At 30.4% G+C, this 25,776-nt stretch overlaps 1 protein-coding gene across 4 annotated transcripts in view; it reads left to right on the plus strand.

The window, feature by feature from the left end:
• LOC122501095 overlaps positions 1-25,776 on the plus strand; it is a 532,769-nt gene that overhangs the window by 50,207 nt on the left and 456,786 nt on the right. For all 4 annotated transcript variants that reach the window (XM_043610362.1, XM_043610361.1, XM_043610359.1 and 1 more), the window contains one exon: positions 12,102-12,240. In XM_043610362.1, coding sequence (XP_043466297.1) covers positions 12,141-12,240 — 100 coding nt within the window. In that variant the 5' untranslated portion in view covers positions 12,102-12,140. The remainder of the gene's footprint in view (positions 1-12,101; positions 12,241-25,776) is intronic.

A 25,776-nucleotide genomic window follows, 5' to 3' on the forward strand; every position in this document is an offset into this window, starting at 1 on the left:
CTTAGTTTGAGAAAAAAATAATCAATCTAATTTTTAAATAACAGTAAAGAATATTAGAGTGGATTTCTTTTGCTGTAATTGAGTCATTGGAGAATTTTGTTAATATTAGAAGTTTAGTGTTACAAAGTATTTTGTATAGGTATTATAAAAAACATTTGATTTTCTTCCCAATAGCTTTTGAAATTCATACATATGATCATTATTTATTTAGCATTGCTCCTTCAGTGACAACAATACTTAAATCATGAGTAGTCGAATTAACAGTTTCTCCTTTGTTAGACATTGTTCTTTTATTTTATAAAATTTACTTATATCAAGGAATTATAATTTTAAAAATAGTAATATTACATTAGAATTTTAACATCAAGTTTTATACATTTAATTATAAATTTTATAATTTCCTTTTATCCAATGTTACCAAATTTTGCCTCTTATAGAAAATAACAACAAATTTACAATTGTCTCCTTATTCAAAACTTTCTCCTTTAGAAGGCGAAAAAAAGCGTTTTTTCAGGAATTTTTTTAAAAGGGAAGGAAATGATTCCGGTAAACGAAATTTTTTGATGATATTCTACTGTATTTGAGCTTCAAAAACCAACTTTTATTTTTAAAAAATATTTAAATTCTTCTTAGTAACAACGATTTTTGTGGAGCGCTGCAGTCTGTATTTTTAAATCGGTGCCAGTGATGGAGGTCGTACGATGCATCTGAATCAATCAAACCATTTTCGAAGTTTGAAAAAAAGTTCACTTTTTAAAGAAAAAATTCACTTTAAGGTGCAAAAAAAATAGTTTAAATAATACTTTTGTCTAACTATTTTAGTACAAATAGAAGATAATTTATTTGTAAGAAAATAAAAATTGTAATTAAAAAAATCACTAGAAGATAATTTAATACTGAAGCAAAAACACTTTGACTTTTTTCAATCGGACAAAAATTCTTTTTGCTATCACCGGCACCGTTTTCTATGACGTGTGAAAATGAAAATACGAGAAAAAGCGATTTAAAGTTTTAGGTCCAAAAAATACAATTTTTAGGATACTTACACTAATTAAATTTTAATCAGCTATTCCTGGCCCATATAGTAGTTCTTCCTCTTTCTCGAAGAACTCATTTTGTCGAAGATTTTCTTCTCGTCGAGCTGTCCGAGCCTCCTTGTTTGAAAATGACGAGCGCCGGTTTTCCCTCGTTATTCGATTCGCATCGATATTATCGGCAAAATTTTTGCATTGCTGCCCGATAACAATATCGAGCATCTACATAGTGGTCAGCACAGATGCATAGGCCTCGTTAAAAATGCCTGCAGCCAAATTTTCCGCTATTTCATCGATTTTAGAGCCAGAATTGACGTATTTTGGGTTTAAGCGCCACACAAGCGAATTGAACGCTTCGTTCGAATTTTGAGTGTGTGTATACACCTTTTCAGGTGATACAAGGTTAGGTAAACAATAGAACGCATGAAAGGGCGGAGCGCGCGCGTTGGGGCCAACCGACACGGTGGTCTTCAAGCACTTTTAGGTTTACCTAAAATGAGTCAAAATTGTGCTAACGCAGTTTTATCTGGAATCGTCCCAAGATTCCAAATTTTCATTTCCAAAAATCGTAGCTGATTCTTTTTTCGAAAAAAACATATATAGAGTAATGTCACCTTGAGTGGACCGCCTACGCTTTTTTTCTAAAAAATTCTTTATGAAAGCAAATTAATCGGAGGTTTCTATTCCAAGCTTTAGTTTAAATCCCTAGATAAGTGTTTATACTATAATAGCTTTGATTTTTTTATTGGAAAAAACAATTGACTTTTAAAAAAAGCTAATTTTTAAGGAATGAAAAAAGTGTAACCTTGAGTGGACCACTCCTAAAAAATTGTAAAAGTTATTCTAAATTCTTTAATGTATTTAATATTTCTGATATATTGAAACAAAATTTATGCTTATGCAGCTTCAGACCATGTATGTGTCGCAATGTTTACAAGTGAAACCATTTTTAATAATTTTGTCACATATCACATCAATATCACAAAAAAATTAATAAAGAACATAAATCATAGTTTCAAACTAATTTATTGTCAATTTATATCTAAAAAATGTTAAACTGACATTAAAAATGGAAAAACAGGCAGTCCACTCATGGTGACAAACAACTTTTTATGGCAGCCATCACAATTTTTTTTAGTCACAAATAGATTAACATTTATACGCTGCAGAAAGTTCTAAAAAGTTAATTGTAAAAATATCCCATGTGATGCTTGCAAGTGATTTTTGAAAATGTTTTAAAACTCATTTCACACATCAGGCCCATTTCGGGACTTTTTGGAAACTCTCCTCTATATTATAAGGTATAAATAAATTTGAAAAAAAAATTTCAAAATCCGGCCAAAAGTTAAAAACAATTAATTTGTTTATAAAAAAAATTTTTGTTTACATTTCTTAAAACTCGAAAGAAAACTAAAACTTTCATTTTTTGACAACTTTTTCCTAAACTCAATTTTTTCGGAATTATAAGCTACTGAATATAAGTCTACAATTATAATATAAGTAATTATAATATAAGTCTACAAGTCAAAAATTTCGAAAATTCATAACTCGAAAATTTGTAGGGGAGAGTCTCCAGTTGTGAGACGGGTTTCATTTTTGACCCGTAAATTGTAAACGGGTAAACGAAATTGTTAATAAAATACACCGTTCGAAAGGTAACAGAAATACGCAACTTTCATTGAAAGAAAATGTAGTGCTTCGATGAACTCAAAAAATTTTACGATACATTTTCCGAGTACATCGCTTTTGTCAAAAAAAAAATGTCTCCAGTTGTGAGACACTCATTAAAAATTGATAAAATTTAATAAGTTTGACATAAAACGTTATGTTTAGTAGAAATAATTAAATATATTAATAATATATATTATTATATACTAAATAATAATATTTATTCGCCAAAATATGACTATCAAATAAACACAATTTAATAGCTTGAACAAGAGCATTAAAATTGATTTCTTCTGAATCAATTGACTTTTTTCCACTTGACATGCCCAAAAATACTAGAAAAAAAATCAAAACAACATTTAAATAGTATGCCTGCAAAGTCGTATTTTTTATGCTGCCCAGATGGGTGTTGACACCGTCTCACAACTGGTGATATGCTGTGTCTCACACCCAGAAATTGGTGCTATTTTGAAAAAGGAAAATTAAATTATTTTCAACCGTGGATTGGAACAATGCAATATTGCATCACAAAATATAAGGAAAACACTAAAAGAAAATGCATTACATTTACCTTTTCCAATTAATTAACTTGGAAAAAAAGTACTTTGTATTTATTGAAAAAACGCTTTTTAGTCGATTATCACACACAGTGTTGGTATTTAACAAAAACAGTTTATATATCCGCTTCGGCGTACACGAAAAAGTTGGCTCATATAAAAAGAAATGTTTTTATATAAACCAATCGGCTTTTTAATATTGCATGTTAAAAAAAATTGACTGTCTCACAACTGGAGACTCTCCCCTACAATTAAACAAAAATAAAAAAATACGAATCTAATTTGTTTCGATACAGAATAGAAAAAAATTATTTTTTGGCCGATTTTAAGAGATGGACTTAAATCTCACGTGGAATTGCCCATATATATGTTTTTTTCGAAAAAAGAATCAGCTACGATTTTTGGAAATGAAAATTTGGAATCTTGGGACGATTCCAGATAAAACTGCGTTAGCACAATTTTGACTCTTTTTAGGTAAACCTAAAAGTGCTTGAAGACTACCGTGGCCGAGCATTCACACGTGCTCAACGATCGGTCACAAAATCTGTTCTACCTTCGAAAATATGGCAAATGGGCCTCTAAGATTTTAAAGACATATTCTTGGATAGTTTTGCAATAGATTTAAGACAAAATAAAAAAGTCGATTTTTTAAAGCCTATAAAGGAGACTACTGCCTTATTCTAGTTTTATCCTTTTTTTAAATATTATTGTTTTTATTCATGCCTATTTATAGAAACAAGCAAATTATTTACAAGTAATTTTACCTATATTGTTAATTTTTGATACGATGATTGTTTCCTGACAAACGATATTTAATCAAATTTACCCATATAACACTCACATCATTTAAAATCTATAAAATTTTACCCAAAAAAATAACCTTCTACTTCTGTTATAGTAAACATTTATAAAGCATGCATATCTTGTATTTATAAGTATTTATTTACATTTACTATGTGTGTTACTTAAAATTTAATAAATCTAAATGTATCCCTTATAGTATTCATAAAATTCTATTTAAGTTCTATATCCCATTTAATCAAATACTAAGTATAATAAGCTATAATGTATTTTTTCCTTGTACTATGTTATTATGTACTGTATGTTATATGCACCCATGTTTTAAATTAAATGATTTACCCGTGTTTATTATATAGTTCGTTTATGATATTTAAAAGCCAAACTTCTATCATTTCTAAAATTTCTTGATTTAATCTTTTTCCAGTTGACAGAATCTTATTTATGATAAATTCTTCTATCTCAGCATAAGTATTTGTTGACATGATTACATCTGCATTTGACACTTGAACACTAAATTGTTCTTCTTTACTTCCTTTTTTATTCTTGATGCTTAATTTTTCTTGAGTTATAGATTTAATTTTAGCAGGGGGTTTTCCTTTTCTTAGTTTTGGAAATTTGGAATTCGAAATATAATTTTCTTGTTGTAAAACTTCGTTAATAGGAAAAGCTTGGTTGTTTAATTCGACTTTTTCCTTTAACTCCATTGTAAAGTTGATTCTACCCGGATTAGGATTTTGTAAAGTGTCTTCCTTATTTTCTTCACCATCTTCAAACATTTCATTGTTCCAAAATTTTATTATTTCCTTTTCTGGAAGTTCTTTACTGATGCTGATATCTTCCTCGTCATTGGAACTGTCTATAATAGGATTCATATGTATACACCGCTATTTGTTCTTCTTCCAAAGACTTTTCTTTACTGTGAATGGTTTTTTGTCGCTGGATTCTTTACTTTCAATTGTAGGTTGTAGTTCACTTTTAAAAGGTGAGATGTTATGATCCCATTGTTCTTTATCCTTTACAAGGTTCATGTTTGTTAGCGAATCCCTGAATATAACTGGTGGTATTACGAAATCTTTATCGCGTTCTCTATTAAATTTACTTCGTTTATAAAATAATCTCTTCTATAATAATCATTGTTGAAAGATGGTTCCTGTCGATTATATAATCTTCTGTAAATTTCTTGTTGTTTGTTGTATCTTCTTTCTCTTTCACTGAGATGATAACTTCGGTCATCGTTGGTATATGAATTCTTTCTGGAATTAGTGTTATAATCTTGAAAATACTGATTTCTGTTGTTAAAATTTTCTCTTTCATAGCCCTGTGATGTCATGTCCGTATTTTGACCAATTTTCAATAAATAAATTAAAATCACTTAGAGGGGGATCATAAACCAATCCTGAAATAAAATGGACCGTATGACAAACTATTTTAAGAAAAATAAAATTACATTGACATGAGACAATATTAACATTATAGTGTTTACTATTGAAGGCTACACAAAGACCGCCCTTGGCTCTACCATGGGCAAAATCTCTAACCGCTGGAGAATTACAGACCTGGAAGCCGGCGTTTTGAAAAACATTGATTATGTCCTGCTCCACCCAAGTCTCAGAAATGCACAGAATATCACTATCCCTGACCTCACTTTCCAAGTCAGAAAAATTCTTGAATCCTTGGATATTCCAAAAAATTAGTCTGCCACAGGAGTGGTGATTAAATAATTAAGGTGGCTGGGATGTAGAAGCGATTGCTGGGTATGGGATTGCTCGTTGCTATTCAGCTTGTGCGAAATACAGTTTTTTAGAGGAACCAGATCGAAGAGATTTGTCCGAAGAAGTTGAAGGATTGGGGCTTCTAATGTTCAGAAATTTATCAAGGTTCGCATTATATTTATTATTTTTCTTCGTTGAGCCAAGAGGGCGACCTACAGGCTTTGGGACAAAAGCTTGATGAGTTTGAGGGGCTTGAGGTGTCGAAAAACCATTCGAAGAAGCATCCAGATTTTGGTGCAGATTCTCCGCGTGTAATGTGCTAGAACCCTTCTTAGATAAAGGTTCATTTGCTTCCTCGGCGCTAATAGGTTAATCATTGACAACAATTGAATTCCTCTTCAAAGAAGCTTTGATGCCAATTGCACGAAGTTTGCCAATCAGTATCAGGTATTTTTTACGTAATATTCTCTCCTCTTTGGAGAGATCATTAGAAATTCTTAAATTCCTCTCGTTAATATCTTTGACTTTTAAAAAAAGTAATTTTACCCATCTGGTACCAATAAATTTTATCAGAACAGTAGAATTAACACTGAGTAATCGTTACCAAAATGCACGGAGAAACGAGAAAAAAGTCGAGCAGAACGAGAGAGGACAAAATTGCAGCACTGCACAAAACACAGAGCAAGTTCACAAAACACGAATGTATGGGATGCTTTCGACTATCAGCATTACAGTTTCAGCAGCTCCCCTTACACATTTCCTTTGATGTACACTCCAGTCTTTTCTCCTTTGACGTAATTATTGATTATATTGAATAATAATCATTGTTATTCAAATTTTGTAAAGAAATATTATTGTTAATTATTATGTTTCGTATTGAGTCACATTTTTTCTGAACGGATATATACTCAGGAAAATTAAAAATATTAGTTTTTTATATTCCATAAATAATTCAAAGACTTTTTATTATGTTATATCGAAAAATAATTACTTTTTAAAATTTTAGGTGATTTTTTTAAAAATTTTATAACTGAGAGATAAATTATTTGAAAAAAAACAAAATCTACATGAATAATTTAAAGTGATAATTCACCAAAGATGACCTTTATTAAATCATACAATTTGCACTCATTTATTAAATATCAAACTATTCCTTTAATTAAACTATTGTAGTTAAACCTTTTTCCTCACAAGTGGTTTAAAGATCCACTAGTTAGTATATACACAGAAAACAAAACTGTAAGCCTTTAGCGAAGATAGTTGTCAAGCGTAAAGTTGTAAAAGTATAGGTTGCGAGCGTATTCTAGGTATATATGTATAAGCGAAATGAACCTGCGTGTTCACAACAATGTATATCTGCGTGTGTATATGTGTTTCCAGTCACTTCTCCTCTCCCAGCACTCCTGTTACGAGATTTAACGAAAATGCCCGTAATTTGTCGACTTTTTTTTCTTTATTCCTTTTCTCTCATTCCTTTTCTCCTTATTCCGAATTTTTAGTATAAACTTTTTTAATATAAAAAGCTACACGGAAAAAATAAGTTCAGCAGATTTTACGAAACTAATTTCGCACTAGCGGATATTTAAGATTCCTAGACGAAGTTTTTCAAAAACCCAGAAACTTTCACTATTTTAAGCAGAACAATTGTCGAGAAACTGCAACCAGTGTTGTAATTTATAAAACAAGCTTGAATGTAGAAATGTTTCGTATTTTCTGGTGAACATTTTATCAGAAAATGGTAAAAATGTTTCGTGCAATCTAAAAACGCGTGGTTTGAGTTTCCACTTCGCTGTCTATCGTGAATTCTCGAACACAAAGTTTCGTAAAATTCTATACGGGGTGTACCAAAAGTCGCGTTATAAATAGATATGTTGAAGCTTGTCTCGTCGCGTAGGTATTAACTTGTCTGCTGTATATAGATATAATATGTGGAAGGAAAAAGAGAACTGCTTTACCTGCCGGTAACATTTGGATAATTGTTTTCTTTTACGTATTTCACATTTCATTGTTCCAAATTCGTAACATTTTTTATGTGCTTTTGTAATCCAAACTTTTAATTATTATTAATTTCTTTTAATTTACAGTCCAATAAATTTTATAGTTTATCATAATATTTACCGATGACAATATATATATTAATTTCTCAAGTTTTAACTGTTATTACTTCAAATTTTAGACAATTTAATATAAACATTTTTTGAGTTTGAATTTAATTTTGAAAATTTTTTGTCAATTTATTTATAATTTAAAATTAAGAATAAAATTACTTTCTAAAAATTGAAAAATTTTATAGAGATTTTATAACTAATTATAATCAAAAAATGTTATTTTAAAAACCATAAAATATTTTGTATAACTTTTAAAAAAATTATTTTTTTAAAAATTAATATTCAGTATATTGACATTTCTCACAAGCGCAGTTTTAATCTCCTCAGTTAGTATATAAAGAAACTCAATTCTTTCATCTACAAGTGCGAGTTATATTGTATGTGCGTTGCGTCAGAATTCGTTTATATGTATGCGTATTTCCGTTAAGTTAGTGTCAGAATAAAATAAGCCAATCCAAGCGAACCATTGCGTTGTAGAGTGCAGTCACATGTGTCGAACCAATCATCTATCTCCTATAGAAGACGAGAAAAAATGGTCTTGAGAGCTCATTGGTACATTAAGAAATTCTTTTTTCTGCTTTATTCGTTTTTTTCTCCGTGAATATTTTTTTCCGTGGCGCATGCGCTTCAGGCTAAACATTTTACAAAACTCTTGAATTAGAACGTCCAACCGATCATTTGTGAATTCCATAGAATTTTTTTTGAGTTTTCGAGAAACGCAGTCATCATATATTACTATTGATTCTGTTTTATCTTATACTAAACTCCTCTCCGTATCCGCTATTCCAAAATTAGTTTCGTAAAATGTACTAAATTAATTTTTTCCGTGTACATTTCAAATAATATAAGAATTATATGAATCTTTAGGATAATATTTATTCAGTTTTTCTGCAAAAATTTAATATAATATTTTCAAACATCAGTAATTCTATTTACGTCTTTTCTAAAATAATTATCAGTCTTTCCAATGGGATTCCAAATAGAATTTTAATATTAACCACTTTGACCTGTTCAAAACATAAGCTTTTTCAAAAAATTTTATTCAAAAATAGAATTTTTTTAGGAACATTAAATTACAGTAGGGTATTGTACTACTCTTGAACTACAAAAATATATATATAAATTTCTTTTTTTTTAAATTGTCGGTTTGACAGATGATATGTTAAAGTGCTTTAAAAACACAGGCACACAAAAAAAAAAAGTGTCGTGGCCGAGACACTACAGTAGTATATTCCCATGTATTTTTGGCCGCTGAATCCGAATCTGAAGTCCGAATGCTCAAATTGGTTCTTTTTTTTGAGTTATACTCAAAAAACGACTCAAAACACGAATTTGAACCAAAAAAATTAAAAAATTTTTTTGTGACATGACAATAGCATATTTCCATGTATTTTTTCCCGCTGAATCCGGATTCGAAGTCAGAATTGACAGATGTGCTCAAAATTATGAGCTAAACTCAGAAAACGACTCAAAAAACCGAATTAAAATGACGAAAATGAAAAATTTTTTCTGTGACATTGCAAAAGTATATTCCTATGTATTTTTGCATGCTGAATCCGAATTCGAAGTCAAAATTGACAGATTTGCTCAAAATTTTAAGATAAACTTAAAAAACCACTCAAAAAAAGACTAAAAAAACCGAATTAAGATGAAAAAATTTTTTATGACACTACACTACTATATTCCCATGTACTTTTTCCCGCTGAATCCGAATTTGCAGTCAGAATTGACAGATTTGCTCAATATTTTGAGATAAGCTCAAAGAACTGATAAAAAAAGCGATTTAAAATAAAGAAATGGAAATTTTTTGCTATGACACTACATTACAGTATTTCCATATCGGATCTCGCATTTAAAGTCAGAATTGACAGATTTATGACTGATTTGCTCAAAATTTTGAGATGAACTCAAAAAACTGATAAAAATGCCATTTAATATGAATAAAGGAAATTTTTTGCTATGACACTACACTAGTGTATTCCCATGTATTTTTTCACTGTGATTCCAAAGTCAGAATTTTCAAAGTGGCTCAAAATTTTGGATTTCATTAAAAGTGCTCAAAAACATACATGCTTGTACCTGTAACCAGGGTTTGAGTTCTAAAAAATTTTATGTCATTCTGATAATTCTAACTTCGAATTTGTATTCAGCGTATATAAAATTCATGAGAATACACTACCGAATACCAGAAAAATGAACTCTTTTGCATTAAATTAAATTTTGAGCATTTTTGGATTTAATTTAAAATTTTGAGCCAATTTAATAATTATAACTTTGAATTTGGAAGCAGATGTAAAAACATGTGAATATACTAATGTAGTGTACTAGCAAGAAAAGTAGAGTTTCTTGACTTTAATTTTTGTAACTTAACAGATTTTCTTGTGTGTCTCAAAATTTTGAGCCATTAGAATAATTCTGACTTCAAATGCGAGATCCGAGTGTAAAAATATATGGAAATACTGTAATGTAGTGTCATAGCAAAAAATTGCCATTTCTTTATTTTAAATCGCTTTTTTTATCAGTTCTTTGAGCTTATCTCAAAATTTTGAACAAATCTGTCAATTCTGACTGCGAATACGGATTCAGCGGGAAAAAGTACATGGGAATATAGTAGTGTAGTGTCATAAAAAATTTTTTCATCTTAATTCGGATTTTTGAGTCTTTTTTTGAGTGGTTTTTTGAGTTTATCTCAAAATTTTGAGCAAATCTGTCAATTTTGACTTCGAATTCGGATTCAGCATGAAAAAATACATAGGAATATACTTTTGCAGTGTCACAGAAAAAGTTTTTCATTTTCGTCATTTTAATTCGGTTTTTTGAGTCGTTTTTTGAGTTTAGCTCAAAATTTTGAGCACATCTGTCAATTCTGACTTCGAATCCGGATTCAGCGGGAAAAAATACATGGAAATATGCTATTGTCATGTCACAAAAAAATTTTTTAATTTTTTTGGTTCAAATTCGTGTTTTGAGTCGTTTTTTGAGTATAACTCAAAAAAAGAACCAATTTGAGCATTCGGACTTCAGATTCGGATTTAGCGGCCAAAAATACATGGGAATATACTACTGTAGTGTCTCGGCCACGACACTTTTTTTTTTGTGTGCCTGTGAAATGTATCGACATACGGTGGACACTATAACTTGATCCAGAATTAAGCTAGACCAAAAAGTAAAGATGCTTTAGTTTCTGTAGCTCAAAATCTAGCGAAATACGTATTCATTTAAAAAAAAATTATTTTTTGCAAAATGGCATCGATTTGAAGAAAAAGTCCGTATTTTTGCATAAATTTCATTATTTAAAGTTGTCTAGAAAATTTAAATATTAATATTTTGAAAAATCCGTACGTATTTCGCTAGATAATTATATCACATACAAAATAAAAAAAGAACTAAGAGGATCGATTGAAATTTGTGGCAGCTAGAGTGTCCACCGATTTTTAAAATACAGTTTTGAGAAAAACGAGTTTTAAGTTTTCATTACAATGTAAACGTTAGCGCGCGACCCTGCTTGAACAGTTCGAAAATTGTCTTTTTACTTGAGATATCGGTATATAACTAATGACATACCATTTTGGTGTCCATAAAGAGTATTTTAAGCAAAAAAAAATTTTTTTTCAATTTTTTGAAAATTTCAAAGTGGTGTAATCCCTTAAGGTTTTTGAAATATGCAAAATATATATTATATTATATACTTTAAGATATGCTTTACTTAAATTCAATAAACTTTATACCATTTTTGTGTAAAATTTTTTTGAAAAAACGTGCGTTTACACGAGTTTTCCTCCTTAAGAATGACTAAAGAACAAGTTTTCCTACATATAGCAAATTGTATACACGTGTAATATATTTAACTGCAGGTGAATTTAAAAAAAATGATTTATAAATTTAAAGTAAAAATTACACGTGTAATTGAATCGTGAATTTCGAAAAAGGCTCAACTCGGATTTTTGGCGGATTTCACATTTTTGCATTATTACATATCCATTTGTACGTTGTATCCATTTGACGTTTTCTGCTTAAAAAGAAAATTTCATCTAAAGTACTTTTAACAGAGAAAAGTAAATTAAAGTGTGTTTTCCTTTGACTTTTAAGTTTTTCGTGTCTCCTGTAAAATTTAAAAAAATCGATTTGAGCCCTTTCCGAAATTCACGATTCAATTATACGTGAATTTTTTAACAGGATTCTTAATGTCGATTCCATATTAGAGTATGTTTTGTGTTTTAGAAATTGTAGCTGTTTCAAATTCAACTGAATGTGGTGAAGATGCACCGAGTTTGCAGTAACGGGGAGATGATCAGTTCTACTGAAAAGCTAATATTTATAGGACTTTTCATTCTTTCATTAGCATTATGTGATACTGCTGGTATGTATATTATAAATTGCTTTCTTAAAATTTTCTGCCTGTTAGTATTTTATTAAATTTTAGTAATTTACGTAGAAAACCTCGACTGACGCGTCACTACACAACCTTCGTATATACTTGGCAATTGTGACTGACTCAATTCGGAAGCAGCCTGAACCTCTAGTGAGGAATCGGAATCCACTCTTGTTTTGTGGCTGTGGTTGCCACAACTTTTGTCCAATGAACGCACCTTTATTCCACTTCAATGCGCTACGCATATTGCAGAACAATGACCCTACCCTTACTTATTACTTCGTATATTACTTCGTTCGTGGCCTTAATTTGACGATGTTGAAAGTGTTACTTTGGCTGTTTTCGGCACTCGCCCCGAGTTAACTCTGGGTTAATGGTGATTGGCTGACCAACAGAATGTTTTTGATGATTGGATAATATTTAACTCGGAGTTAACCCTGGGAGAGTGCCAAAACAGCCTTTAAAGCACTCAAAGTGTACATCTTTGTTTTACTGACTGTCTACCGTCTATAATGCTAGCAATAATATTATCAAAGCATAAAAAGAAATAAAGATTGTAAAGCGGAAAAGAAAAAATGATGAGAATGTTGACGCCATTTGTAGTCAGAAAAGTGATTTAGATTATTCTGATAAGACCAACCTGAAAAACTCCATAACCCCTCAAAGTGACAGTGCCACCGGTGCGAACAGTGTTGTTGCAAGTTTTAAACAACCTAAAGTTATTGGAAAGATTAATGAAAATTAATAAAAAGTGGATAACCGTAAATATATCATTGCTATATTTAATAAATATCAATCTACGAGGTATTATTTTAGTACCAGTGAAACAACAAATAATAAATAATCGCATTGCATTAAAAAAGTTTTCAGTACTCTAAAAGCTTTAGGCCATAAATATAATTTGTCCTAGAATTCATTAAACAGAAATAATATGTTACATAAAACTCAGATAACTTAATTCCCATTTGACATAAAAATTATGTAATATCCCAGGTTAAAATCCCTGTACAGGATCCTTAAAGGATCCTCCCGGGATCCTGTGCAGGTCCTGTGCAGGATCCCGACCGGAACCCGTACACGTCCTGTACAGGATCCCGACCGGATCCCGTGCAGGAAATTGGAACAGGGTTCCTGTGCAGGTTCCGATGCAGGAACCTTAGCTATCAAAGGTTCCTGTAAAAGTTCCTGTACAGGAACACTTGCAGGATCATGTACAGGAAACTTTTTAATTTTTTTAATTTTTATATGTTAAGCAACATTTGACATACATAGACTTCATATTTCAATATGTTAGGCTCGTATAACAATGTTGGACAGAAAAATGTATTGCGCATTCGAGAAACTCATAGAAAACTACTGCGCAGGAGTTAAAAATATAAATAAATTAATTGAAGAAACTGTGTAGGATCCTTTACGGGTTCCTTACAGGATCCTTTATACTTAAGTACCTGCAGTTTACAAAACTGTAAAGGTTCCTGCACAGGAACCTTTACAAAGTTTCCTGTACATGATCCTGCAAGTGTTCCTGTACAGGAACCTTTACAGAAACCTTTGATAGCTAGGGTTCCTGCATCGGAACCTGCACAGGAACCTTGTCCCAATTTCCTGCACAGGATCCGGTCGGGATCCTGCACAGGACCTGCACAGGATCCCGAGAGGATCCTTTAAGGATCCTGTACGGGGATTTTAACCTGGGATAAATTTCTATTGGCATAAAAATCATTTAACATAAATTTCTTTTGACATAAAACTCATTTAACGTAAATTTCATTTGTTATAAAATACATTTGACATCAATTTCATTTGGCATAAATGTCATTTAACGTAATTCTCATTTGACATAAATAGCATTAGACATGAAATTAGCTTGACATAAATTTCATTTGACGTGAATATCATTTAACATAATTATTATTTAACGTAAAATTAAATTTTTATAAATTTCATTTAGCATAAATTCTATTTAGCATAATTCTCATTTGACATAAGATATACTTGACATAAATTTAATTTAGTATAAATCCCATTTAACATAATTTTCATTTGACATAAAGTTCACTTGATATCAATTTCATTTGATTCAGAATTCAATTCAGATGTCATAGATTTCATTTTACATAAAGATCATTTGACATAGAAATATAGGCGCGAATTTCAAAATTGGAGAATCACAATGTTGTTGATAATGTTACGTCTTAATGACAAAACATATTCCAAATAATTACTTATTTAATTGTCCGGCATCGGTGATTCAATACCTGATTTATTCACAGAGTCGAACTCTGATCTTAAGGGACAGGTTTTTAGAAAAGAAGAAACTATACGATTAAATTATACTTGTTCGTTTATTTTGAAATTTTCAGTCAAATGAATGGAGAGAAAGAATAGATCCAGGTGCGTTACTGGAACAAAATTACAATTCGCGAGGGAACTATATGAGAGGAGAGTATTTGTGAGTGGTTACAATGTTATACCTTATTTTTAACCTGGGATCGATGACCCAGGAAAAATAGATTTGTTGACGACAAAAGTGAAGGGAACCTCAGCGTAGTGTTTTCGGGCCAACCAACCTGTGGTCCGGAGTCCAGTCGTTGAAGCCCCTCGAGGTATAATTAATTACGATCCGAATCGTAATAAGGCACAGCGAAAGGCACGTTGTCGATGTTTCCACAAATATTAAAATAGGCAGGAACAATGATATGTATAATATACTCGTAGGACTTTGACTTGTTACTCGAAGAGGTTTCTTGTACTTGGCGAGTTCTGGATGACTTCTTAACTTGGTGTCGATTTCTGGACTGGCGATTTTGGCTCCTTTTATACTATTCCCTTGCGAAGGGAATTGACGTCACAGAAAGGGTAGTAAAAATTTTACGATCGTATACGATCATTATGCTAATCACATCCGCTAATCTTGATGCGGGCGCGCACTTTGATCAATATGGTTTAGATTCCATATGAACAAAGGATTCCGGTATTTAGACTTTTACGAAAATGTTTTAGATGTAATATAAATACGTCGCGATGACGTGACAATAATATCTAATTGGTTACTTTTAAAATTGGCGCCGATATTTTTATGTAAAATGGAATTTGTGTAAAATGATTTTTATGTCAAATGAGAATTTTGTTGAATGACTTTTATGACAAATGAGAATTGTGTGTAATGTCTTTTATGTCAAATAAAAATTATGTTAAATGGGATTTATACCAAATGAAATTTATGTCAAGTAAATTTTATGTCAAATGAGAATTATGTTAAATGGCATTTATGCTAAATGAAATTTATATAAATTTAATTTTACATTAAATAATAATTATGTTAAATAATATTCACGTCAAATGAAATTGATGTCAAGCTAATTTTATGTCTAATGATATTTATGTCAAATGAGAATTACGTTAAATGACATTTATGCCAAATGAAATTGATGTCAAATGAATTTTATAACAAATAAAATTTACGTTAAATGAGTTTTATGTCAAAAGAAATTTATGTTAAATGATTTGTATGTCAATAGAAATTTATGTTACATATCTTTTATGTCAAAGAGAATTAAGTTATCTGAGTTTTATGTAACATAATATTTCTGTTTAATGAATTCTATGATAAATGATATTTATGTTAAATGGTTTTTGTGTGCAATGAAATTTATGTCGAATAATGTGCATATTATATGAATTTTATGTTAAGTAGTTTTATATCAAATAACTATTTGGTCAAAAAAGATTTCGGGAATAAGCATGCGTCTCATTTCTTTATTAGTGTTGGACGAAACATCGGATATTTCCAGAATGGAACAGGTGTCCATCTGTGAGGAGAGTATCTAACGTAAAAAGAATTGAATTTCTTTTATTTTTATTTTCCTTGACTCGGAGTGATCGTTAATTTTCACTATTTATTATTATTTGATCTTGTTAAGAGTGTCTTTAATCAGTTTGATTAAAATTTTAAAAACCTAAGGGGACAATGTTATGGTGGAGCCTCAAATGTTTCGGAACAAATTTCATGTTTAAAGCAATGAATACGCAATGACGAGTCATGAGCATTGTTCGTGCATTGCACTGGGGACAGAGTTAACATCTGTGTCCAACATGCAATAGAAGCAAATTTGGAGTGTCGAAAATTCATTGGAATGGTAAAAGAAATTATCAATTTTGTGCGGGAGTCGACAAAACGAATTTCTTAAGGAGGTGACACCTTTGACCCGAAAAAAAATTGATTTCATTTTTTTTTGCTTAAATGATAGTTTATGAGGTGTAGAATAGAAATTATATCATGAGAAGTAATTTCGAAGTTACTTTATGTGGAAAAAATCGATATCTGTAAAAGGTTTCCAAGAGCGCTTCGAGTTATTTTTAGCGGTATTGGCTATTTTTTCTTTTATCGTAGCAGCTCAAGAATACTGAAGACAGCTTTAAATTGCTCTAAAGGATGGAAATATTAATCTAGAAAGTTAATTATATGGTGCTGGCATCGTAGATTAACAGTGGTTTCATTTTTCATGTTTTCACATTACATAAGTTTAAATGCGTTTTTCTCTAATGCTTTCGAGTACGTAGCGAATTTTATATTTTAATTAAAATATCCTACGTACTCGAAAGCTAAATCTATCACAGATTCAGAAAAACTTTTAATTTTTGTTTTTGATTAAACGGTCTAACCAGAATATTGCCCACCGATTTTCCCTGCATAGAAACGAGACCAACTTCGACGCTCTCTATAGGCAACAAATTGAAACTTATTTTAAGTATACACTACCGGTCCAAATTGAGAGACCACTCATTTTCAGGTGAGTGAAAAACATTTTAAAACACAAAATGTATGGGAACTAACATTTTTTCTTTTTATTTTTTGAAAGATGATAAAATTTCGAAAAGAACAAGATCTTTTAGAAGTTATTTGGCCAATATTTTATTCAGATATTTTTTAAAAATCGTCATTTTCAATGTTTTACAAAAATTTAAATAACTTCTAAAATAATGAACGCTTTTGCTTCCTCGTGAGGAAAAAAAACCTAAAATGAGTCAAAATTGTGCTAACGCAGTTTTATCTGTAACCGTCCCAAGATTCCAAACTTCATTTCTGAAAATCGTAGCTGATTCTTTTTTCGAAAAAAACATATATATGGGCAATTCCACGTGAGATTTAAGTCCATCTCTTAAAATCGGCCAAAAAATAATTTTTTTCTATTCTGTATCGAAACAAATTAGATTCGTATTTTTTTATTTTTGTTTAATTGTACAAATTTTCGAGTTATGAATTTTCAAAATTTTTGACTTGTAATTGTAGACTTATATTCAGTAGCTTATAATTCCGAAAATATTGAGTTTAGGAAAAAGTTGTCAAAAAATGAAAGTTTTAGTTTTCTTTCGAGTTTTAAGAAATGTAAACAAAAATTTTTTTTTATAAACAAATTAATTGTTTTTAACTTTGGGCCGGATTTAAAAAAAATTTTTTTAATTTATTTATACCTTATAATATAGAGGAGAGTTTCCAAAAAGTCCCGAAATGGGCCTGATGTGTTAAATGAGTTTTAAAACATTTTCAAAAATCACTTGCAAGCATCACATGGGATATTTTTACAATTAACTTTTTAGAACTGTCTGCAGCGTATAAATTTTAATCTATTTGTGTTCCTTGTTATTACTTAAAGGGTCTACGCTGTAGCAGTTTTAAAAAGTTAATTGTAAAAAAATCCCACTGTCAACTAAAATCTCACGTGGAATTTCCCATAGGGTAATGTCACCTTGAGTGGACCTCCTGAGCTTTTAAGTTATCTGACAGCGGAAACGTGAAATAAATAGTGCGAATAGCAGCACCGCACCTAGAAACCGTAAGAAATTAAGTTCCGCGATAATCATATACGTTACCGTTTGATGTAACGCATTTTTGAGAACACAAATCAAAAAAGAAGTTGCTCTTTCAATGAGTAAAGTGATTTGGAAGTGTAAAAGTAGTGTAAAATTTAAGTTTTAAAAGGTAACTTATTTTTTTCCTACTACTTTGTACATTGAAATTGATTGTCTTAGTTTAATTTAGTGATAATTTTGACTCAAAAAAAATTGTGGTGGCTGCCATAAAAAGTTGTTTGTCACCATGAGTGGACTGACTGTTTTTTCCATTTTTAATGTCAGTTTAACATTTTTTAGATATAAATTGACAATAAATTAGTTTGAAACTATGATTTATGTTCTTTATTAATTTTTTTGTGATATTGATGTGATATGTGACAAAATTATTAAAAATGGTTTCACTTGTAAACATTGCGACACATACATGGTCTGAAGCTGCATAAGCATAAATTTTGTTTCAATATATCAGAAATATTAAATACATTAAAGAATTTAGAATAACTTTTACAATTTTTTAGGAGTGGTCCACTCAAGGTTACACTTTTTTCATTCCTTAAAAATTGGCTTTTTTTAAAAGTCAATTGTTTTTCCCAATAAAAAAAATCAAAGCTATTATGGTATAAACACTTATCTAGGGATTTAAACTAAAGCTTGAAATAGAAACCTCCGATTAATTTGCTTTCATAAAGAATTTTTTAGAAAAAAAGCGTAGGCGGTCCACTCAAGGTGACATTACTCTATATATGTTTTTTTCGAAAAAAGAATCAGCTACGATTTTCGGAAATGAAAATTTGGAATCTTGGGACGATTCCAGATAAAACTGCGTTAGCACAATTTTGACTCATTTTAGGTAAACCTAAAAGTGCTTGAAGACCATCGCACAGTGGTTTAAAATGTATTTTTTTCAATCATAATCAACTACAGACCACAATTTTTAACCGATTCACAAAATTTTTTTTTTCAATTCTTTAGAACAAAATTCTTTAGAGAAATGTCGATTTAGAATTTTTATTTTTGTTAATATTTAATTTATAAATAAACAAATATACTGATAAAATTTGACTTTTTAAGAATATGCACGGTTTTTTCTAAAAAATAATACAAAAAAAAACTTAATATCTCATAAAATGGTTGTAGTTATAGTTGGAGATAATAATTAATGTAAATTTATACAATAATAAAACAAAGAATAGTTATAAACGATTTTCTTAAACAATTTATTATATGTGCTATTATATCAAGATTATTAACTCTAATTTATTAACTCGGGGGTTTTCGAGGTCGCTGATTACGAATCTGGTATTAGATTTTTATAATTCAAAATGGCGGATCCAATATGGCGGATGACTTCTTTAAAAATTCATCGAATTTGCCTGAAAATCGTTGTTTTAATGTTTTTGAGGTCGCTGATTACGAATCTGGTATTAGATTTTCAAAATTGAAAATGGCGGATCCAATATGGCGCCTAAATTTTTAAAAAATTTATCGGATATGCCTGAAATTCATTGCTCTAAGGTCGCTGATTGCGAATGTAATATTATATTTTTAAAATTGAAAATTTTGGTTAAAATTTGTCAGATAGATATGGCGTCTTTTCAGATTTCAATGGAACTGAATAGAACTACAAGATCTTCAAAATATTATGAGTAGCAGTTGTCAGGTTAGCCGAGGTGTTTAAATTTTCTAGGATATTAGATTTAATTTTAGTGGAATATATTATCACAAGACAGACCATCACGACATGTATAATACAGCAAGTCCGAATTAAAAATTTACTTTTACTACTTACGTCGCGTTTTGCTATTAGCTCAGTTAATCAGTGTTATCTTGTAAATATTTTCGTGTGTATTGTTTTGTACATTGTATTGTCTCGATACTTTTTTTTGTTCTCATAGAAAAATATTTATGTCATAGAATTGGGTGAGTAAAATTACTAACATTCTTTGATTTGAAATCTTACTTTTTTGGTACATTTCAAAAGAACTGGAAAGAATTTTTCTACAATAAGAGTGGGTTTGAAAATAAGTTTCAGAAATGGCTAGATTCAGATTTTACAGTGACTTTTAAGGATATAAAAGCAACAGGAGGAAGAAAACATTCATCTATAGAATTTGAAGAAGCTTCTGAGGGAATAAAAAGACGCCGATTATTATCAATTCAAAATGATTTTAGTGAAGTTGAGATCAAGGAAGCATTTCTTAGAAATTTACGTATAACAGGGAAGAAACAGTTAGCAAAAAATATAGAAGTACTTTTAAATGCATATGATAAAGATAAAGTCGAACAGGATTCTTATGTTCCCTACTCTCCAGAAGAAGCGCTAGCTTTATCGGAACAAGCACGATTATCGAAATTTTAATACCAGATAATTCAGTTTCAGGCTAAAAGAAGAAATGCTGATATTTATCCACCATACCATCGCATATTGCAGGCTAAAAAGGAATGTTATCCTTCCGAAATAAATATAACAGAAGAAGGTGCCAGTATAAATATTTAGTCCCTTATTGATCTGTGTATTAATAGGCTATTTAAAGACCCTAATTTGCATCTTCCATTACCGGAAAATAGACAGAAAACAGTGTATTTAGATTTCGAATTTAAATATGGCATAGATGGATTGTCAACTGGCACAAAATATAACCAAAAATTTTCTAATGAAGATTTGTCGGACGCAAGTTTACTTACTGCCTCAATGATTCCTGTGTGCTTAAAATTAAAAGATACGTCGCATATAGTTTGGAAAAATCCTCATACTTCTTCAGCAAAAAGATGCATACCAATCATGGTAAAATTTGCTAGGGAAACTAAAGAGCTGACAAAGGCAGAGATAAATTCCATCAAATCTCAAATTGAGAATCTTAATCCTACGAAAGTCACAAAATCTAATGCTTCATACATAGTTAAAACTGAAATGAAGTTAACTATGGTGGACGGTAAAGTTTGTCAGGCACTTACTGATACTCCTTCAAGTTCCACTTGCTATATTTGCGGAGCAAAACCATCAAAAATGAACGATCTGAAGCACGTAAAACAAATAGTTGAGAACATAACTTACTTTGATTTTGGTTTGTCCACTTTGCATGCCCGCATCAGATTTATGGAGTGCATTTTACATATTGCATATAAGCTCGAAGTCCAAAAATGTTGTGTGACAAATGCTGCTGAAAAGGAATTGATTTGCGAAACCAAAAATAAAATTTGTGATCAATTCAAAAAGAAAATGGGATTGATCGTAGATCAGCCACAATTAGGAGCTGGTAACTCTAATTGTGGCAATACTTCTCGTAGGTTTTTCGCAGACATTGATCAGACGTCAGAAATAACTGGAGTTGACAAGGAGTTAATAAAAAGGTTTAGCCAGATCTTAAAAATGCTTGCTGGTAATGTAAAAATCCCATCAAAATTTTTCAATAACTTTGCCTTAGAGACGGCTGAACTGTATGTACGGTTATACCCATGGTATTATATGCCTTCATCAGTTCATAAAATTCTAGTTCACGGAGGTAAAGTTATTGACAATTTTCTTCTTCCAATTAGGGCTTATTCGGAGGAGGCTTTAGAAGCCAGAAATAAAGATGTTAAATACTTTCGGCTTCATAACACGAGAAAAACTTCTCGATTGCATTCTATGGAAGATCTAATTCATAAACTATTAGTGTCATCAGATCTTTACATTGCATCTCTTAGACCCGAAAAAGAAACAGTAGATTCAGATCTGGATCCAGAAATTTCCTGATTATTAGAGCAATACGATATTGAACTCAATTAGAATTGAACTCAACGCAAGCTAGATCTAATAATTATTATTGGAAATAACTATACTCAACCGGCCCTTTTCAGGGCCACATACATGGTTCACTGTAACACTCTTCAATCGGCCCTTTACAGGGCCAAATACATAACTTACTGTAAAAAACAGTTTTTAAAAATTACCAAATCTTTAATCGGACCTTCTCAGACCACCTCAATCATGTCATCCGCCATATTTGATCCGCCATTTTGAATTTTGAAAATCTAATACCAGATTCGTAATCAGCGACCTCAAAAACATCAAAGCAACGAATTTCAGGCAAATCCGATGAATTTTTAAAAAAGTCATCCGCCATATTGGATCCGCCTTTTTGAATTATAAAAATCTAATACCAAATATAAAAAAAAAATTTTGTTATGATTATTTAAAAGTAGAGAGAAAAACAAATTTTTTTCTCTTGTCAAAAAATGAAAAAAAGCAATTTTTTTGAGTTATCTGACATTGAAAATATATCTACATTTAAAAAACGAAAATTTTGAAAATTTATAACTAAAAAATTTGGCCTTGAAAAAAAATACGTACCTATCTGTTTTTTTTCAATATAGAATAGAAAAAAATATTTTTGGCCGATTTTAAAAAATTGACTGAAATCTGACGTGCCCATATATATCCCATATAATCGAAGTATACAATATGGACAATACAAATCCTTTGTACAATTGGGCCTTTGTTAACCCTTTAAGGACCAAATGTACAAAAATTTTATCCGAACTTTGGGAGCAATTTTTATTATGAAAACGGATTGCTAAAAATTTTTCAATAGACATTTCTTAAAGCTCAGGAACCGCTCTTTCGAATGCTGCAATAACAAATATTGGAAATTTATAAATAAACAAATTACATACAGTTATTTAAAAAAAACATAATTTTTTAAAGATTTTTTTTTGAAAATCTAATTTTTTTATTATTTATGGCGAAGGAATACGTTTTAAAGGTAAAAATATCGCGTCAAAAATGTCTAACCTAAAATGTTGTAAAATAAAAATTAGAAAAAAACAAAATGGTTGTTCAAAAATGGCGTTCAAAGTTGACTTTTTAATAAATAATATACAGCAAGTGCACATTTTTTTAAAAACCTCACAGATTCGCTTGAAACTGGTTACTCGGGGGTTTTTGGGGTCGCTGATTACAAATATGATAATAGTTTTTAAAAATTCAAAATGGCGAATCCAATATGGCGGACACTTTTTTCAAAATTTCATCGGATTCGCTTAAAACTGGTTACTCGGGGGTTTTTAAGATCGCTGATTACGAATATGATAATAGTTTTCATAAATTCAAAATGGCGAATCCAATATGGCGGACATTTTTCAAAACTTCATCGGATTCGCTTGAAACTGGTTACTCGGGGGTTCTTGGGGTCTCTAATTACGAATATGATAGTAGTTTTCAAAAATTCAAAATGGCTAATTCAAAATGGCGGATACTTTTTCTAAAAGTTCATCGGATTCACTTGAAACTGATTAGGAGGGGTTCTTGGGGTCTCTGATTATGAATATGATAGTAGATTTTAAAAAATAAAATCTCGGAGCATGTACATTATGCAGGTTAGAAATTATAAAAATTTAAACCCTTTTTGGTTTCAAATAATTTGTGTAAAATATAATAGTAATATTAAACTTAATAATAATATTACGAATAGTAACTGTTCTTTGTTATTATCGAGTTTTGTCTGTCTTTGAAGCCTTATAATTAAAGATTAATTACGTTTAAGGGGCAAATTTTATCGAGTGTACCAAAGTCAAAATTGCAAGTTGTTGGATCGGGCTAATATTTTCACAGTAGTTAGTAATATGTATGACTAATTAACCACCAAGTAATATATACCTATATTTTTTTGGTATAAATTTTTTTTTGATTTTTCTTTCAAGAAGGACCCTTTTTTCTTTTTCTTGTACCAAAAAAAAGCTTAAGATGTGTACTTTCAATATCTAAAACGAAAAAATGACGCTTTTTTCGAATTATTAAATAATTAACTAATAAAAATTGAAATATTTTACAACAAAATAAAGTTAACGCAATTCTGAAGTTACTACTGTAAAACATTACAAAAATTAATGTATATGCTCCGAAATTTTTATTTTTTGAAAACTACTATCATATTCGTAATTAGAGATCTCAAGAACCCCCGAGTAATTATTTTCAAGCGAATCCGATGAAGTTTTGAAAAGTGTCTGCCATATTGGATTCGCCATTTTGAATTTTTGAAAACTATTATCATATTCGTAATCAGCGACCTTAAAACCCCCCGAGTAACCAGTTTCAAGCGAATCCGATGAAATTTTGAAAAAAGTGTCCGCCATATTGGATTCGCCATTTTGAACTTTTAAAAACTATTATCATATTTGTAATCAGCGACCCCAAAAACCCCCGAGTAACCAGTTTCAAGCGAATCTGTGAGGTTTTGAAAAATGTCCGCCATATTGGATTCGCCATTTTGAATTTATGAAAACTATTATCATATTCGTAATCAGCGATCTTAAAAACCCCCGAGTAACCAGTTTCAAGCGAATCCGATGAAATTTTGAAAAAAGTGTCTGTCATATTGGATTCGCTATTTTGAATTTTTAAAAACAATTATCATATTTGTAATCAGCGACCCCAAAAACCCCCGACTAACCAGTTTCAAGCGAATCTGTGAGGTTTTTAAAAAAATGTGCACTTGCTGTATATTATTTATTAAAAAGTCAACTTTGAACGCCATTTTTGATCCGCCATTTTGTTTTTTTCTAATTTTTATTTTACAACATTTTAGGTTAGACATTTTTGACGCGATATTTTTACCTTTAAGACGTATTCCTTCGCCATAAATAATAAAAAAAATTTGATTTTCAAAAAAAAATCTTTAAAAAATTGTGTTTTTTTTAAATAACTGTATGTAATTTGTTTATTTATAAATTTTCAATATTTGTTATTGCAGCATTCGAAAGAGCGGTTCCTGAGCTTTAAGAAATGTCTATTGAAAAATTTTTAGCAATCCGTTTTCATAATAAAAATTGCTCCCAAAGTTCGGATAAAATTTTTGTACATTTGGTCCTTAAAGGGTTAATGAGAAAAACTTTGAGGACTCAGGTAATAATTTCAGAATATTACCAGCGAATTAACGCTACCCAAGTGCGACATGCCAAGACTGCAAAAAAGGCCCATCATTGGTCCAGAAATATCTGCCGAGAATTGGCAGTAATTACTGGGCCATTACTGGTGTTCAAAACATCCCATTGCCGGGCCAATGATGGTGCCGATGGTCAGGTTTTCATATTTTCGAAGACTAAGCCGGCTCTCGGCCCAATAATTCACGGCAAAGTTGATCAATCTTTAGTGGCAAAAAACAATTGCCAGTGATGTAACGAAAATCGGCCTAGTAATGACACATTAGTGGCACTTTAATAATAACAATTTTGTATCTTTAACCCTTTAACGACGAGATGTGCTACTTTTCAACATGAAATTCAATCTCTTACAATTAGTAGAAAAAAGTCATAAAAGTTTTTAAAAGTCCATACCCTACTATTTTTGGGGTCGCTCTTTCGAATGGTGTGGTCAAAATTTTCAAAAAATGATATTTAACCCTTCTTTTTTCAAAAATACTAAAAAAAGTCAAGTTTTTTTAATGTAATTTTTTTCAAAAGAATTTTTTTCTGTGTCATAACGCTTTTCAAATAGAACAAAAAGTATCACAAACGTGTTCCCGATAGTTGTACTTGAAAAATATTCATTTCTAAATTTTATTTTTTTCGATTTTGAATTTAAAATGGCGCTTGAAGGACAAAAAATTTTTCTTATTTTACGTAAGATGACAAACTTTTTCAAAATTGCTCAAATCTGATTGAAATTAGTTACTCAGGGGTTTTCGTGGT

Source organism: Leptopilina heterotoma, unplaced genomic scaffold, assembly GCF_015476425.1.
Source record: "Leptopilina heterotoma isolate Lh14 unplaced genomic scaffold, ASM1547642v1 Lhet_201, whole genome shotgun sequence".
NCBI lineage: Eukaryota > Metazoa > Arthropoda > Insecta > Hymenoptera > Figitidae > Leptopilina > Leptopilina heterotoma.